The sequence below is a fragment of the Pipistrellus kuhlii genome, unplaced genomic scaffold, assembly GCF_014108245.1.
Source record: "Pipistrellus kuhlii isolate mPipKuh1 unplaced genomic scaffold, mPipKuh1.p scaffold_m20_p_3, whole genome shotgun sequence".
NCBI lineage: Eukaryota > Metazoa > Chordata > Mammalia > Chiroptera > Vespertilionidae > Pipistrellus > Pipistrellus kuhlii.
In genome coordinates this window covers 23539103-23558697 of record NW_023425529.1, presented here as the reverse complement: position 1 = coordinate 23558697, position 19595 = coordinate 23539103, and the positions used below count along the sequence as shown (strand labels likewise).

At 35.1% G+C, this 19595-nt stretch overlaps 1 protein-coding gene across 1 annotated transcript in view; it reads right to left on the bottom strand.

Moving 5' to 3' along the window:
* PIK3C2G (phosphatidylinositol-4-phosphate 3-kinase catalytic subunit type 2 gamma) overlaps positions 1 to 19595 on the bottom strand; it is a 264337-nt gene that overhangs the window by 35702 nt on the left and 209040 nt on the right. Inside the window, exons 27-30 of the mRNA XM_036458057.2 lie at positions 18780 to 18969; positions 18164 to 18285; positions 14437 to 14545; positions 1121 to 1196 (exon numbers count right to left, since the gene is read on the bottom strand). Of these exons, the coding sequence (XP_036313950.1) occupies positions 1121 to 1196; positions 14437 to 14545; positions 18164 to 18285; positions 18780 to 18969 (497 nt within the window). The remainder of the gene's footprint in view (positions 1 to 1120; positions 1197 to 14436; positions 14546 to 18163; positions 18286 to 18779; positions 18970 to 19595) is intronic.

The window sequence follows — 19595 nt, the reverse complement described above, 5'->3', positions numbered from 1 at the left end:
CAAATTGTCCCCTCAACCAGGAGTTGATCAACAGGCAGGCCAGCCAACTGCTCAGGTCCCCTTCCCCTGGCCAGGCTGGCTGGACCCCACCAATGCATGAAATCATGCACCAGGCCTCTAATACACACACACACACACACACACACACACACACACACACACACACACACTGAGTGGCCAGATTATTATCTGTTCGGAGATCATAATAATCTGGCCACTTAGTGTAGAGACCTTGGTTTAAAGTTATTTTCAGTCTAACAGATGCAAGGCAGACATAAACATAAATACAACTTAATACACAATTACACTATACAATCTGGTCTGGTTGTACAGAACTGTACACTCCTATGGATTAAGTAACTAGGATGTCAGGCACAAGAAGAGGTGATGAACAAATGGGCCCAATCTTAAAGGTACAGAATCAGAAAGTGAATTGAATACAATGAAGATGGAAGGTTGTAAACTATGGGTTTGTAAATCTTATGGGACACAAAAACCAGAATTAGTATTGGATTGCCACTGACAATGGGTCTATATTACAAATCGATAGGACATTATAAAAGAGTCTCTGCCAATTTAAAAGAAATGGTAGAAAAGTTCATTAGAATTTACCCAACATTTGGCAGAATGAGGTGAATAATTGTGCTGGGCTATTCTGGGATGCTGCTAATAGGAGAAGACTTTATGAGGGAGGTGGAGTAATTATTGGGTTTTGAAGGATAGGAATGAAACCACTAGATAATTCATGATCATTACTATTGCTTATTTTTTGTTGCTTCCTAAGATGTTGAATAAACTGCAATATTTACCTTCACAGGGAAGCAGGAACTCTGTTTATAACATGCAATTCCATCTCAACGGACTATTAATTGAAATAAATTAATAATAGAATATCATGTAGTTATTGTAATTGGACAAATAAAATTGGGTTTAATATAAATTGAAGGACATATTATAAAGGGTTAAAAAGCTTTGGAAATGGTTAGAAAAGACTCTTAAAGCCTTACACTTAAAAAATAAATTTTAATTTGCAAATTGAAAAAAATTATAGTTTTGACATTTTTGCACAATTATATTGAAACTTGATAATGTGCATAGTAATAGTGATAAAATTACTTGCCAAAGAACAAAGGTGATGATTCTTCAAGTGTTTGTTGCACAGGCTCAGAGAGAAAAAATTCAAGAACACAATCACTCTGAAAGACAAGACAAAATGTGATATTTCTTAATATGTTATATTTATGTGTTATTATTTTATACTAGTATATGAAGACATTGACCTAAAATATATAATCGTTTGTTAATAGATACCAGCTATAGATTCCATAAAGGGAATAATACATTAGTAAGTTTATTAAGTCAATGCTATAATTTTACCCTACATTTAGCTAATTTTTTTTATATGTTTGGACATTTCATTACTTTATATTTCTTTAAGAAGCTGAATGTGCTCTGCTCTTGGAGCTTACTATGTTTACATTATTTTAAATATATATTTTTTATTGATTTCAGAAAGGAAAGGAGAGAGAGAAAGAGAGAGAGAAACATCAAAGATAAGATAGAATCATTGATTGGCTGCCTTCTAGTTCATAAGTAGATACTCAGCCACTGAACAACACTGGACAGATAATATTTACATTTTTTAATTTTACAGTTTTACATGAATCTCACACATTACTTTTCTTTAAAAAAATGTATGCTCTTGGCTAGGTCTTCAGAAAAAAAATTCTATCTGAGTAAGACACTGATGTTCACTTAGTGAGTAACCATTATTCTTCAAGGTTTAATTCTAGGAATACACATTGAGTATTGACCACACCAGTGGTATCAATGAATGTTAGGGGGTATTTAAAAACACAAAGATGCATAAGGTGATACCTCTTTTCAGAACACAATCTAGTGGAGGAAACAGATTATATTAAATGCTTTAATACAAATTCAAGTTACGTGTGCTTTCCCATTAAACTGGAATGATCACAAACAGACTGAAGTGTAATCTGGTTTCCAAATGAATGGCTAACTGGTAAACTTGACAACAGCCTTTCCTTAGTTAACTGGCACACATTTTGTTTTGAGTCATTACAGAACCAAAGCAGACCTCCCAATGGGAGCTTACATTATTATCTGAAGGACTTCACTCAATAATTGATTATTTGCACTAATTATCATAGACTGATGTCAAAGCCGCCTGACATTTACCCTGGCTAGCCTTCTCTCTCATTTTGTGCAGAGGCTCTTTCAAACCTCCCCCAGGAAACACAAACTTCCAAGTATGACTCCTTCCCCACTGATGATTTTGTTTCCATGTCAGAGAAAATAAAAGGCAGATGGCAACTCTGAAATTTCCTGTCACCAAATCTATTCTAACAAAGCCAGCTTTTCTCTTTTATAATAATGAAAGAAGTGTTTCTTTTTCCACATATTACAAGTTGATTTAAGTTCTCCCCGAAGTCATATGTTGAAGTCCTAACTCACAGTACCTCAGAATGTGACCCTATTTGAAAATAGGGTTATTGCAGATGTAATTAGATAAGTTAGGATAAATTCATACTGATGGAAGGTGGACCTTTAATTCAATATGGCCACTGCCTATTGGAAAAGGAGAAATTTGAACACAGCCATTCATAAAGGGAAGATATGAAGAGATATAGGAAGAAGACAGCCATCTACAAGCCCAAGAAAGAGGCCTGGAATATATTCTTCCCTCACAACCATTAGAAGGAGACACTTTGATTTTGAACTTCCAGCTTCCAGAACCATGAGATAATATATTTCTGTTGTTTAATACACCCATGTAGTGGTACTTTGTTATGGCACCCTTAGCAAAACTAAGGTACCATCCAATGCTGATCCCCTCATCTATGACCTGGATTCTATTCCTTCCTCCTCAAATACCTTGCAAAATATTCCAATCTATACTTTAGTTAATGTTCACTTTTTTCCCTTCCTCCTTCCCTCCCTCCCTCTTTCCTTCCTTCCTTCTTTCCTTCCTTCCTTCCTTCTTTCCTTCCTTCCTTCCTTCCTTCCTTCCTTCCTTCCTTCCTTCCTTCCTTCCTTCCTTCCTTCCTTCCTTCCTTCCTTCCTTCCTTCCTTCCTTCCTTTCTTCCTTCTCCCTCATCAGAATAAAGTAAGGTTACCTCTGTCCATTTTAACAACTAAGAGATAAGTCAAAGCAAACAAAATATATTCATGGAGAAATTATATTTTGTCAGTTTTAAAATTCTGTTATTTTTCTCCTTGATGCAAACAAACTTATGGGAAGACTTCTCAGCACTCACATTGGTGCCATTTCTTCAACTATTATTCACTTGATAATCCACAACATTTAAGTTTCTGCCACTAAATATCTTCCAAAAATGCTTTTACCATAATTTCTAGCACACTTTCTCTTTTCCCAAATCCAATGGGAGATTTTCTTGGATTATTATAAGGGTTTGGAACATCCAGCCTGTGGGCCATATAAGGCCCTCAAAATCATTTGGTCTGGCCCTGCCAAGGCAACTGTAGGTGGTATTCAAAATTCAATAAGTCTAGGAGCTTTTTTCATAGCAACATAAATTTATATTAAGTAAATCATATTAAGCGAATGATGTTATAAATATCCAAATGTCCCTTGGCAGAAAAAAGATTCCCACTTCTGGCTTATATGAATATTCCATTTTTAGTGAAATGCTCACTTTCTTTTGCCTATGATACTCAGTCCTTCTAGTTTTTCTTCCATTTTTTTCTATCATCTTTTATTAGGTTTCCTTTCAGGATCTTTTCTTTTTGCTTATGATTTCAGTTCTCGTGTTCCTCATTTCTAGGCCCATCTCTCTCATTTCCACATTGCTTCTGGGTGATCTTTTGTTTTTTGGTGGCTTCCATACTGATGCACAAATTGAAACCTTTATTCCAGATCTATCTCTTTGTATATCCTCAGCCTTCTATATAAAAACATTTGTTTATTGGCTCCTTTGACTGTTCTAAAGACAAGTGCACCACTAAATGCATTTTCTTTCTCCTCAATTTGCTACTTCTGTGTCCGTGCTCAAATAGTGTGCCTTTTTGGGACTCTCCCTTCTTCCTCACCTCACATGTAAAATTAATTGTTAAGTCCTATGGATTTCATCTCATAAATATGCCACCTATTCACTTCTTCCAGGTATACTGCCATCTTCCTAGCTCTCTAGCATCATTACTTCTCACCTAAGTTATAACAGAGATTCTCAACTGCTGCTTTTTAATCCAATCTATTCTCTATACAATTGGCAAATGAACCTTTCAAAATAAATTCTAACAACTAACATCTTAAAGCCTGGCAGTGGCTCCCCATTGCTCTTAAGAAAAAGATCAACTGTTTAACAAAGCTTATAAGGCCTTTCTTAATTGGGATCTTGTTCATTTCTCTATCTTTACCTATCACCATTTCTCTTCTAGTATGTTATGCTGGACTATGCTGAATTATATTTATTTCCTGGAATATATCATGCTTTCTTACCTCTTTGTCTTCCTACATATCTCTTTTATCTATCCTTTTCACCCTTATCCACGCACGTGCCCAAGTTTTATCACATGCTCTCTACTCTTGTTAGTTTAATCAATATAATATCAAGTACAAAGATTATCATTTATTCACTCATTTCTTCTACAGTATTTTTCTCAGTAAATATTTGTTAACAGAACCAGAGATGTGTCATCAGTTATAAAATACATTGGTTTTCTAATGCAATTATTTTTTATCTAGGTAGCAGTTTTAGGCATTATTATAAATTAGTTAATTACCAATTTTGATCTCTACTTATAAATCTCTTTTGACCTTGTTTAGTAAGAACATATCTTCAAAAATATATCTATAATCATAATTAGGGAGTTGACCAAATCAAAGTGTGTGTGTGTGTTTTTTTGTTTTGTTTTTTTTGTTTTGTTATTTCTTTTTATATTTTTGTTTAAAGTTAAACTTCAGCCTGTGCAGAATTTGGTGAAGAAAATTTGATCTTCAGTCTTTTGACAACTAGTCAATTATTCTTCTCTGGTGACATTTTGACCTCACCACGGAATGGTTATTAAACTTCAACAGTAGGCAGAAAATCTTCCCAATTAGTCTCTGAAATGTCACCACTAGCTAATTATTCTCTTGAAGCTCTCATTTATAATTCTTGGTATGGGTAACATAGTAAAAACTAATTCCTTACTGTAATAACATTGCTTTTATTCTTGAAAAGAAACATGACACAGTGTCAATAAAGACAGAAGTCAATGAAAGAAATGAGGGAGATAGAAAAGCAATATGCTGGATCTCAAAATAATCGCTTTAAATTTTTTCTCAGGTTGAGCTTCATTTACGTGCATGCATTCCAGAGCATTTTAGCACATTGCACTACTGGATAGTTTTCAGAATTATAGGAATGTTAGCAATACAATTGCCCTGACTAATAACCTGTGTTCTCAAATGGATTTGTATTGACCTTTAAGCATTGTGGCTACATTTAATTCTGTAGGTTCTATAATATATTGAGCCACTCTACGGGTGCCATTTTTATGTTGATGGACTACAAACATAATTCTCCATAAGTAGAGCTGTCACTTTTAACCAATAAAAACAAAATATGCCCTTGCAGTGTTCGCAACATACTTATACAAAAATATTATTTTGTTATGCTATAATATGAGGTGTTTAGAAAATCCATGGGCATACTTCTGATTGTCTCAATTACAGAGGGTGCAATTGGCATTTGATAATACCTAGGAGATTTTTATATTATGAAAAATGTTTCTTTTCTGATTAATTCTTCAAATGATCATAGTTTCTCAGGAAAAAAGCACCCAACCTTCTAAATTTAACTATTTTATTCAATAAATGAGAAAACGGAACACAAGACAACATAAGTGGTTGACTAATTGAAATTAGTGTACACACAAAATACAGTGTGGTCAGTAAGCCCAGGGCCACCTGTATTACCAATGACAAAGGCCTATAGATGGGAAGAGGAACTATGACTAGATAAATCTTTATAGGAATCTTATAACATGCTAGTCTTCTGCATAAGCTTAAGGCTATTGTGACCTAGTGATGACTTTTAAGCAGAAAAGCACAATTACCAGATTTTTTTTTTTTTAAAGAAACATGACAGCCATTCTTGGAGAATGTCATCAACAAAATTTCTTATATGCTCAATTTACTATGTTCTCTGAGCATTCCATTATGCTTTCTCTTTAAGTCTCTGAAATGGTGGCTATACTCTCTCTGGTTCCCTTTATGACTCTGATCCTGGTGATGGGGTAGGTATCCTCTTTGCATTGCATTGCTCTTCTAACCTTCACTCTTTCTTCTTTTATAAAAAGGCCCTGCATTGAATATCATGTCTACTGACTATATTGCCCTTCCCTTGTTGGATTTTTGTATTGATTTCTAGGTCATTAGCATTGATTTCTTGAACACTTTTAACTTTGGAACATTGTCATTTTCTCTAATAGTACTGATCATAATTCACATTTACTTTAATATTCACACAAATCATCCTATGCTGTGGTAGATTCTTTGCTTTTAAACTCCTCATGTCCAACTATCTTATTCTGCATCTTACTCAGACAGTCACTTCTTCCCTTGATTTTGTCTTAAAGGTTTTTGACTTCAAGATTTTTACTGAAGACAGTTCATTATTTTGATTTCTAACCTCCCTGTCTACAACTACCATCTCCCTCCATTCCCTCTAGTGACAAAACTCTATCTGTTGACTTTAAACTGGCCCTAATTCCTTTCGTATTTTCACATCCCTCCTTGGCCCATTTAGATCTCATGGTTGATACAATAACTCCCTTGCATGCTCCTTTCATTCCTTTGGCCCTCTCTCCCTTTATTTTATTGTTCACCTGGAAAAATATCCAAGTCTGGTTGCTCTCTGCCAAGTCTGCAACTGTAACAGGCCTACTGACTATTCCTGGAGGAAAACCCTCAACCATGCTTACTGGTCTTAACTATTACTTCATGCCTACAAACCTCAAGTTGGTGTTTGGAATTTTCTGGAAATTCTACACCCATCACTAGTCCATTTATTCTTCTGCTCATCTATAAGACTACTTAATACCTTAGATTCATTCCTCAAAGGGCCAGCATATGTTTTCTCTCTTTCAGTCTGCTCAAAGCTGTTCTTCTTGTTGATAAAACAACAATACCAGAAACAGAAAAGAATTTCCATGAGCTTTTGGCAACACATATATTATCTTACCTCACCTCTGCCCTTTCTTCCCTCACATGGGCTCACGGTCTGTGCTTTAATTGAGACTGATCTAGCTCCCATGCTCACGTCTTTACTCAAGGTCATCACTTTGGTCTCTGACTAAGCTCTCGTTTCTCCTTTTCATTATCAAGGTTTGTTTCTTCAGTGGGTTTTCCTACTAGCATACAAATATGCTATAATTTCTTTTGATAAACAAAATTCTTGACCTACATTTCCCTGCACATTATTTTCTTCTATTCATACTTAGAGCAAGAATTGTTTTCTACATTTTATCCCAAATTTCTCTCTTCATATTCTCTTTTAAACCCATTCTAGGATTTCTTTTGTTTCTAATGTTCCCATCAAATTGTTCTTGTTAAATTCACCAATGATATGCATTTTTCTAACTCCAAAGGTGAATTCTTTATATTGACCCATTTGTCGCACTTGAAACAGCTGATCATTCCTTCCTCTTCGATATCATTTCCTATCTTGGGTACCAGGCAGCACATTCTTGTGGTTTTCAACAGGTTGTCCCTCTCATTTGTTGATTCTCCTCTGTCTTCTCAAACTTTAAATTGGCGTGCTGCGTGGTCTAGTTCTCAGACCTCTTTTATATTTACATTTTCACCCAAATAATATCATCTAGTCTCATGGCTTTGGAAAACAGTTATTTGTTGACAACTCCAATATTTATATTTCCAGTCTCTCTTTTTTCCTCAACTCACGATGTCAACTTTCCACTTGACCTCTTAAAGTATTACAGGTAAGTCAGACTTAGTGTGTTTAGATTTAAACTCCTGATTGCCCCAGTTCCTTAATGTTCCTATAGTTTTCTCCAACATAGAAATATTAAATCAATTCAAGCTTGAATGGCCATAAAGGTAGATTAGCAATTGGCACTCACCCTGATTTTTTAGTGCCGGTATCTTAATAGTTGTTAAATATTTGGAACATCTGTCTTATGTAGAACATTTTATATTTGGTGAACAAATTAGTAAATGTTTAGGATTTGTCATGGAGACTACAGTTATTGATTTCTTATACCAATGGTTTAGGTAAATGCACAGGCTATATTAACTACTCTATGAGGTTATATATACACTTTTCTTTGTTACAGTAGATGCTTAATATGAGATTTTAATGCCTAATAATGCTTTCAACTTAAAAATTCATTCAATAAAGAGCATATTTGAAAGTCAATTGAACAAATTTAAATTAAAATATACACCAGCTTATATTTTATTAAGTTCAGGGATCTTATTAATATTTTGTTACTAATTCATTTATAATTTAAAATGATTGACATTTTGAGAGAGTTTATCAGTTTAAAGTTGTTGAAAACTTATGGTTTTCCTATTTCATATGCACTAATTCTTGTTCTCAAAGACTACAAAGTACCTGCAACGACCAGAAGTAATGCAATACAACAAAAGCGATAATTTTTCCCTTTAAAAAAAATACATTATTAATTCCCATTTATTAACTGGCCAGCCAACATCTAGAATTGGCTGTAAGATTTAGTTTTAGTGAGTTAAAACAATAAGCTAAATCTATCTCTCACACATCAGGAAGCGCTATGTGAATTTAAAAATGAATTCCCAGAAGAGTTTTAAATCAAAGTTGAACAGTAATTATATTTTATTGCTTTTTTCATAAAGTAGCTTGTCAGAATGTCCAGTCTTTAATGTGGTTCAACTCATTATATTCATATTGGAGTTACATGGAAGAATGACACTGTGAAAAATAGTGAATTTCTAAAGAATCTTATATAATTCCTTGTCATCAACATTTTACCAGACTCTGAAAAATACTCGTGGTTTTACTGATGGTACACATATGACATTTATCCTGCCTGCAACACAATCTCAATCAGTTCCAAAGAGGAAAAGAGCAATGTAGTGACAAATGTAGTAATTAACATCTGGGTTGAGCAAGCAGGGAGCAAGAAACATATGTTCACTATTAAGATAGGATTTACCCATTTGGATTTATTTTGACATTTGATTTCTGCTTTAAAAGCACAACATTGCTTAAATCTTAAGTGATATTATTTCTCATTTTAGGGGACTTCTAGAAATTGGCAACAATATGAGAATAGCTAAAAATCACCATGAATATGGCTTAAATTTGTTTTTTTAAAAAACAACTACTGTTTGTATATTTCAACTAAATTCATATGTTCACATTTTTTAGGAACTACAATAGTTACTATAGCTTTTATTGTATGTTTATACTGCTGTCTATACAGATCTTATTCAGGGTCACAACACAGTTCCACCAAAAACAGAGAAGAATTAAAAGAAGCAAAGGAATTATTGTTATCACAATTATAATTTGTTAGTAGAATGAAACTGGATAGAGAAGAAAAGAAGTTTCTATCAATTTGAGAGTAGAGATTAAAACTAAAAATACCCATGCTGAGAGAGAGAGAGAGAGAGAGAGAGAGAGAGAGAGAGAGAGAGAGAGGAAGAGAGAGAGAGAGAAAGAGAGGGAGAGAGAGAGAGAGAGAGAGAGATTCAGAGATTTATAGTCATCCCTCTAGCTGGGCTGCTCTTGTCTTTATACCAACTCTCAGAGAGCTTCCTCCCATCTAACTTGACTGATACCAGGTACTGGACTTTAAGGCAACCTCTTTATCTAATTTCCTTGACAAAAACCAAGACTTCTTATAATTGGGAATGCCCTAGAAGGGCTCATAATAATATATATTTTTAATTTAACTATTTGTTTTTTAAAATTTATTATTTATTTATTTGTTTGTTTATTTATTTATTTAAATCTTTATTTTTTTAAAAGTATTACATTTGTTTCCTTTCTTCCCCACTGACCTCTTCTAGCCCACCCCCACCCCCAGCAATGACTATGATGGGCAACAATATTCACTAAGCCTCGCTGTGCTAAACTGCCCCTTTGCAAGTTTTCCTTATCTGTATACATGACTCCTTTGCTTTCCTTTCTCATAGCAGTAGTCTGCTAACACTTCTATATGAACCCCTTCTGTGGGCACATACATTTGGTAGTTCCCTATTGATGGCAAGACAGAAATCAAGCCCCGTTGGTGTTGCTCAATGATTGAGCACCGACCTATAAACCAGGAGGTCCAAGTTCAATTCCCAGTCAGGGCACATGCCTGGGTTGCAGGCTCGATCCCAGTAGGGGTTATGAAGGAGGCAGTTGATCAATTATTCTCTCTCATCCTTGATGTTTTTATTTCTATCTCTCACAGTTCCTCTCTGAAATCAAATCAATAATAATAAAAGCATAATATGCTAATTAAACCGGACATCCTTCCAGATGTACTTTCTTCAGACAAAGCCACAGCAGGTGGGGGCCAAGGCAGAGGTGGTAGAGCCCCTCCCCCCCCATCCCACAGCAGAGGCAGCGGGCGTGGGCTGGGGCCAAGGCCCTTGCATGTATAATATTTCGTGCATCGGGCCTGTAGTATAAAAGAGAGCTCTCAACATGTATCCTGGTTACACTAGGATGAAACCAGAAGCCTATCCCAGTGTGCACATACTTGCCTCTGTCTGAATAGGACAAATCCCAACTCTTTAATGGTTACTCGATATTTTGTGCATTTCTCTGAAAAGGCATAGTTTTAAAAATAGCTATATTATTATCGGTAAGACAGCCTGCAGAATGCAAAGATGGCAATCCCATACACTATCTCCTCAGCTCTTTCCCTTCCAGACAACTTCCATATTCATGTGGTCCTTATAGCAAAAGTGAATGGACATGACCTCAGAGAATGTCAGAATTAGTAAAGAACATTAAGATGTCAACATTCAATATTCTTGAACATGCAAAAGGGATTTGAAACTCAATGAAATAAGTTAAGTTGCCTCGATTATTCTTTACAAGTACGAGCAGCCAAGGCTCCCGAGCTGGCAGCTAGCACAATTCTCAAGATTGTTTTTATCAACCCAGAGATCTCTGTCATGGGGCTCATGTGGAGGAAAGACACTGAAGGAAAAATATCAAAATTACATTACTAACTATTTTATAACATTAAGTATTTTTTCTAAATGTTCTGTTTTTCTACACATTTTAAAACCTAAATTATCACTTATTAGTGTAGTAGTTTATGTATATAAGTAAATAAATTATATGTTTTAGAAGCATGAGCTAATTTCTTTAAAAGAAAAAGCTGGTAAGGTATAAGAATAAATAAGAGACCACAAAATACTTTTCAGATGCAAACTCAATCTCTTTGGTTTTAAAATCCCATATGCTAGTGATTCTGTTATTTTTATTTAAAATATTTATTTAGTATTGATGAGTTTGTAACTGTGTTTTCCATGGGTAAAAAATGAATGAATATAGTTACTGAGTTGTTTAAACTACAGACTAAGAGGAACACATATAACCATAATGGATACTTTGTCCTTACAGTTCTCTTTGTCTAGCACAACTTTCCCCAATTTCTATTTACTAACTTCTCTTTGCTCTTTAATAACAATTTGAGTGCCATACTGTCCAGGATGCCTCTCTGCCTCACTCAGAACTGAGTTAAGTATATCCCTGTAAGTGTGCAGGCACTTGTCTTTTGATATATAGCGGCATTCCAGCTGAGTCTACCAACTGTAAGTAATATTGGAGCACAGTGTTTTTGAGTCCATATTTGCTAAAAATCGATAATATAATAGGATATCTGTGTATCTACTATATTGAAGGCCAAATGTCTAGGTTGAAAATAAACAAGTTAAGTAACTATCTGAGGATGGTATTCATAGAAGAGCAAAATAGGACCAAAGGAAGCAGAAGGAAGAAAATAATAAACATATAAATAGAGTTTTAAAATAATATAACAAAAAGGGCCAATAAATTCCACATTTCCTTCTTGGCAAAGATAAGTAAAATTCATAATCCTCTGTCAAGACTGATTAGGAAATGACATATGTGAATAATGAAAGAGTGGGCATTTCTTCAGATCTTATAAATGTTACAAATATTATGAGGGAACACTGTAAATGACTTTATGCCAATACAGTAGCAAAAATTCATAGAGAACTATAACTTATACATAGACCACCTCAAAAAAACAGAAAATGTGAATTGCCCTAGAACTTTTAAGTAAATGAAATCTCAAGACCTCCATGGCTTTACAAATTAAAGTTATAAACCAATTTTATAGAAACTGTTCTAAAGAGTATGAAAAAAAGCAAGATTTTTTTTTTTTTTTTGCAAATAATAGTATTATGAGTCCAGCATATTGTTGATTCTTATTCTTGTTAAGGACATAACACAAAACAACTTCAGGCCATCTCTGTCATAAACAAAGTTGAAAACAAATATGAAAGAAAATGTTAAGTCAAATATAGCAATACATAAAAAGAATAATACATTGCAACCATGAGGAATTTATCCTAGTAATGCAGTTTTGTTTAAAATTAGATTATCCATCACTGTGAGTTATCACATTAACAGAATAAAGGAAAAAAATTATTGGTATTAGCTGATTGGTGACCAGCCTAATAGATTCAGGAGAAAACATTTCATACACTAAACCATTATTGTAAAAATTAGTGGCCCAGTGCACAAAATTTGTGCTCATTAAAAGGGAATTAATTAGAGGAAATATTTTAATATTTCTATTTGCCCTTTCTCTATAATAGAAATGTCAGAGATGAAAGAAAATTAGTAATATGTATATGAAAATCTTCCTCCTGTCATGTCTGGGGCATCCTGCAGGACCCAGAGTCTAGTCCCTGCACACCTGCCCTCGCCTCAAAATCTCATGAGACCCAGACCTGGCAGGCCCCACCCCCATTGGGCAAGATCCAGAACTGGCTGGCTCCACTCCCAAACCCTGCCAGGTGGTGGTGGTGGTGGTGGTGGGGTGGTGGTGCGGGGGGCTGCAGCCTCAGGTACCCAGGCCCAGCACTGGGAGGGAGGCACAGCCTTAGGTCCCCCATCAAGCCCTGCCAGGTGATGGGTGCAGCCTCAGGTCTGCAGGTGCACCTTCAGGTCTCCCAGTGGGGCTTGGAGTCCCCCAGCCTGGCATAATTGTAATGTAAATATCTGTGTTTTCCGATAGTTTTAGGCTCTACAGCAGCGGTTGACAGTCACTGGAAGCTGAAAGCCAAGGAAATGAATGATTTTTCTAGTGCCTGCAGAAAGAACCAGTCCTCTAACATGAGTTTAGTCCTAGAAGACCCATTTTTTTTTTACTTTGACCTTAAGAATTGAAAAAGAAAAAAGAAAAAAAAGATATGTGTTGTTTTAAGCTACCAAATGTATGGTAATTTATCATAACAACAATAGAATCTAATACAATTCTTTTCTTCTCCCCCCTCACTCATGACCTTTCCTATTTCCTAGGGAAACACTTCTCTATGCCAACCCTTTCATTTATTTATTTTTACATTTAAAATATTTTTAAAATTAATTTCAGAGAGGAAAGGAGAGGGAGAGAGAGATGGAAACATCAATGATAAGAGAGAATTATTGATTGGCTGCCTTCTGCACGCCCCCCACTGGGGATCAAGCCTGCATCCCAGGCAAATGCCCTGACCCCCTGACTGGGAATGTAACCATGACCTCCTCATTCATAGGTCCATGCTCAACCACTGAGCCACACCATTCTGGCACCTCAATCAGCTCTTTTAAATACTACTATTTGCTGTTAAAAGCATAGCTCAGATGTTTTCTTCTTTCTGAAACCTCATCTTTTCCCTGAAACCTCAATCAGAGAGGAAAGGGGAGGAAGGCTGGGTGAAAAAAGTGGTAAAAAAAAAAAAAGCCTCATAGATGGACAACAGTGTGGAGATTAGCAGAGGGAAAGAGAGGTGGAGGCAGGTAGGAGAGGGTGAAGGGGGGATAAATGGTGACAGAAGGAGATGACTTTGGATGGTGAGCTCACAGTGCAATGTGCAGATGATGCAGTATAAAATTGTACAGTTGAAACTTGTATAATTTTATTGATCATTGTTACCTCAATAAATTCAATAAAAAGTAAAGAAGATAAAATAAAGTAATTCTTAATTCTCTAGAGTGCTAGGATACCTAGCAGCACTGATAGTTCAATAATCACATATTACTTCACGTTATTTGAGGCCAACGTGCTATATACCATTTTTTTTGCCATTCCACAGTTTACTGTTTCAGAGATTCCCACACATAAGACATGCATGTTTGTTGAAGGACTAACAGAATATCATCATAATGCATAATAACATATTTCCAGTAATAGTCGATATTTTATGCAAAAGTATAAAATTAAATTGTAACATACGTTTGCAATCTCATATGATCCTGTTAATATCTGTTCCATGTAATGATTTAGATCTCTGAATCTTTTATGATCTGAATTTGTGAAAGGTAAGTGCCACCAATGAGGAAACCTGTTTTAATAGAAAAAAAAGTGTACATTCATTAGTTCGAAATTGGCCTCTTCATTTTAGGATTGTTTGTGAAACTTTAGCTACATCAGATGGAATTATGGCCAAAGAAAACATTTTTCTTTAAGTCACATGATTACCATTGAGAGTTTCATTAACATGGCTGTGGTCACTTATGCTATTTTAATTGTCACTAATATTAATACTAATTTAATTTAGCTTACTAAACTCATATATCTGTTCTTTCTTACTGTGTTTATGGTAGACCACACATTTTGTCCCTTACACGCATGTGGGGGCTTAATAAATATTTTCTAAAGTTAATGATTCATAAGTTTTCAAGAAGGTCAGATTGTAATGTTTCTTCTGAGTTCACTGGAGATACTGCTACAGGAACTAAATTAAACGCTTAGCAAATGGCATTTGCTTCCATCTGGTCTGAGCCTTTTGGAACAAAATATCACTTTCCCCTGGAGTCTGACTTGCAGAATTTCCTCCCTACTACCTGATGATTTACTTCCATGGGTTAAATAGGATCAAACCCAACTATTGGATGGGATGACCTGTTAGTGGTTAGCATTTGATAATGAATTTTAAGGATTAAATATATCGTTTTAGGAACTATCTAGCAGCTTCCTCCTATTGCAGTCTTGCTCTGCCTCCTTCTTAATTCTGCTTCTTTGATATGACCTTTTCCTGGGGAAAGAATGGAGGATAGTGAAGCACTGTCAGCAAACACACAGAAGTGTGTGACAACTTCAGGCCATCCCATCCACTGCCTCTTGTTGAGCATGTCAGGGAAGTTCAAAACAACATGTTTGTGTATTTAAGTAATTTTTCTATTTCTTAAAGGTCACTTGCAGTTCTAAAGCTTAAAGTATTAAACATGTTTGTCCTGATTTGTTATGAAAATTGGTTCCATACACAAGTAAGCAAGATATAGATATGCATTTGATAACTATATTGGGTTGGTTTTAAATAATAACTTGTGTATCTGTGGATAAATTTTTCTTATTGCTAGAATAAAATAGAGTTCAACATTAATTCTATGCTTTTGTTGATGTTTTGATAGATGTATGTACTAAACAAATCTTGTGTGTAAAGAAGTACATGAGAATTGAAGAATTCAGCTATAGTAATATTCACTTGAGATACTTTTCAGTTATATGCTAAATATATAATTCAGTTCTTAAAAATTATTTTTATGATCATTTTTTTTTCTGACAGTGACCTAATTTCCTCCTTTAATTTTATTCAGACCAAAGAATAGAAAACATCTGACTTGCAATCAGATTTAATACCTGGTTATTAGAATAATTTATTTTCTCATTCCAACACCAGTATTTTGATTTGCTCTGTATTTGGCCCCAGAGACTTATTTTACTGCCTAGGATAATGTGCCAAAATAAGGTTTTAGATGGTTGGTGAAGGTAGAAGAGGGAGAGGAAATCAGCCCTTCTTCAGCAGATTAATTTTAAAGAAGACCATTTGCTTTTGAGGAAGATTTCCAAGCCCTTGTCCTCTTGGAAGTACACATAGTCCAATGTGAAGATCCCCATTGCATGCTGGGAGCAATTTGAATTCTATTCCTCACAATTCCAAATGTTTCCCTATACTTTCCAGATCAGGTTTACTTCATTCTCATATAGTTTTTCTGAGTGAATTTAGAAGTCAGAGGACATCTTGCCCTCATCCTTAACTTACATGCATTACTGTACCCCTTAGCTCCTCTGGGTCCCTTAGCATCCTGATACAGCTCAGGGCCCAGAGGACTAAATGTCCCTCCTCTTCACTCATTGCTTGAACATGTTTAAAATCAACTTAGGTCCCATTGTCAGGTAGTAGTTGTTGAGCAAAGCAAAATCCTAACTAAAGCTGAAAATTGAGAAGAGGCACATATAAAGAGATTATTACCACTTTTAAGCTTTTATAAGCTAGTCTAATATGTACTGGAAAGATACAAATATAAAACAGAGAAGTTTTTGATACCAAAAAGGAAAGCTCTTTAACATGAATGAACTTATCACTTCTTATCGTAGGGCAAGACGACAGCTACTGATGTTGAATTTAATATGTGCAGCCAATTGGAAATGTTGCCAGTATCTCTTTTTTTTATTTTTAATATATTTTATTGATTTTTTTTTTTACAGAGAGGAAGGGAGAGAGATAGTTAGAAACATCAATGAGAGAGAGTCATCGATCAGCTGCCTCCTGCACGCCCCCTACTGGGGATGTGCCCGCAACCAAGGTACATGCCCTTGACCGGAATTGAACCCAGGACCCTTCAGTCCACAGGCTGATGCTCTACCACATGTGTCAAACACAAGGCCCGCGGGCCAAATCCGTCCCACCAGGCCTTGCAATGTGGCCCGCACCTCGCTGTCATCACTGCACTCTGCTACGTTTCCATCACAATGACAGTTTATGACTGTTCAGTAAACCATTCGGCCCACGATTTAGGCTGGATTTTAGATTTTGGCCCCTTCTCTGATTGAGTTCGACACCCCTACTACACACTGAGCCAAACCGGTTTCGGCAGCGTCTCTTCTTTCTCAGTTACTTTATTAGATTATGTTTTGGGAGGGGGGAGTAATTCTTAAAGCTGATGTTACTTTGAAAAATTTCCACAGCCACGTTCCTTTCCTCCCAGTCTCTTGAATGTGCCCTGACTTAAAGCATCTGTATTTCAAAATTTCTGTGACATCTACAAGAATAATTTTTCCTGAATGTGAACTACTCAGTCATCAATAGTGCACACTATCTGTCCATCCTTTGATATCTCTGCTTAGCTTTATATTTTGAAAATGGATTCAACCTTGAAAGCCTACTGAAAATCTATATACACAAAGTATGTCAGGGCAGTATGACCATTCATGTTGTTAAAGGACCATTTAGTTAAAAATTCGAGTCAAGATGAAATTACATTTGGTTTACCTAAGTGCCAATATCATACTTTCTGCAAATTCACTAGAAGTCGAGATACACTTTTGTTGTACACTGAAGTCTGTGCCCTAAGTTTGGCTAGTTATGATAAACTTTAGAAAGTCTTTTTGGACAGAAGTTATTTTCATTATATTTTTGTTTTGCTTACATTTAATGTTTTTTCCCCCCCCAATAAAACATGAATGGAAGCAATAGTTTTCAAGGTTGCAGCAAAATGAACATAACAACAAATTAAATTTAGATAGTGCAAACTGAAGCCAATAATTATAACAAAAGTGAGTTGATTTTAATAAATTCTGATATTAAAATTTACTATATTAAATTTACTACAAAAGATTTTACTATATTAAAATTTTGTACGAGAAGACCAATTTAGTTCTAAATTTTTAATGTTATAGAAAAACCCCAGAAGATAAAATTTTAAAAAATAATTTTTTTAATAACTGATAAAAATAAAGGTAATTGGTTCTCCATTTTTCTGTCTACAAAATCAATGGCTAGAAGTAGACAGAAAATTGAAAACCCTGTTCTGTTTTATGAGACATACTTTTTTGACTCTGAGAGCAATACAGTCTTTGGTGCTGTGTTGCTTACAAATAGGAACTTCCATAACCATAATTTTCCCTTCAGTACAAGGACAAGTACTGAAGGCACACCCTGTGGAGGACAGGGCCTTACTCTGGGAGAGTTCGTGCTGCAAACTGCTTGTGGAGTTGGCCGTGAAGTTTTGCAAACTGTTCAAACGATTTTTCTGTCAGGCTTGTTTTGTTGTTATTGTGTGTCACCTGGATCAGATACAGCTGCAAAAAATAAATAGACAAAAATCAGAAGACAGCAATATCAACCCGGGATACCTTCTAAATCTGATTTCATGTCACTAAACAAAGCAGGAATCTTTGTGCAAAAAAAAAAAAAATCATCACAAAAGTTAAGAGATGCAATTTGCAATGGTAAAATTACCTATAAACACAGTGTATAATAAGCATCTAATTTGCTGGGAACAGACGCCCAATCTCTGCTCTCCTTGCAGACACTTCAATCAGCTCTTGTTTCATCTTATACCACGGCAGGATCTGTTCTCTTTGATGATTCTCTTCTAATAGCTCTGGTTGTTATGATTTGTCCTTAGAACATCCTCTGTCGTGGGCACTTCTGCTCAAAATGGTACTGATTTTTCATTTGCATAGTAAAAGCAAAAAATCAGGGTTTAAGGATGGATGTGTAGCCTCGTGAAGGGCAAGTATGAGGTGGAGGCAAATGATATTTAAGTCACTATGACAAACTTGAGACTTACGGGACTAGTCCTGTTGCTGAACCTTAAAATCGTCGCTCTTTGAATTGACCTGGTTGCACTCGGCGTACAGGATTCCTGGGGAAAGTTCTGTGAAATAGACTTGGCAGGGCTTATGGCTGTCATTTGTGCCAGTGTGTGGATCAAGTTATTCAATTTAACAGGGAAACACTCCAGGCTTTCCTTTATTTTCCTAGAGAAATGAAAGAGAAAAGATAATGGGTTACAGTCCCCTGAATGGACTCATTTCACTTAAGATTTGTTTTCCTGTGTTTGTTAGATGTGGAGGAAAAAGCCAAGAACCAACAATTTTTATTTGGAGCCCAGCTAATAAACTTTATTTTATTTTATTTTATTTTATTTTATTTTATTATTTTTAATAAACTTCAGGTTCACATTTTGAGTTGTTAGCAAATATAAAATAAACTTTCAGTGAAGTATAAAACTGTGATTATAAACTTGTATTTTGACTTATTTTAGATTTTTTCCCTATTTTTAAAGATATTTTTAAATTTAATTTTACTTTAGAATTATTTAAAATATTTACATATTTCCAGAAGTTAAATCTACAAAAAATATATATTTCAAGAAGTCAACATCTATCCTTCACTCTCTCTGTTTTCTCTTCCCTTATATTTAAAAAAAAATTAAAAATTACAGTTTAACTTTTATTTTATTTTTAATTTAATATGTATTTGTGAGCCTCTTTCAACTATCTTACAAAAAAGTTGCATACTATTATACTATACCTAATATACAAGTATTTTATATGAAATATTTCTCATTCTCTGATCTTTTTAGTTTGTTTGTTTTGGAGTG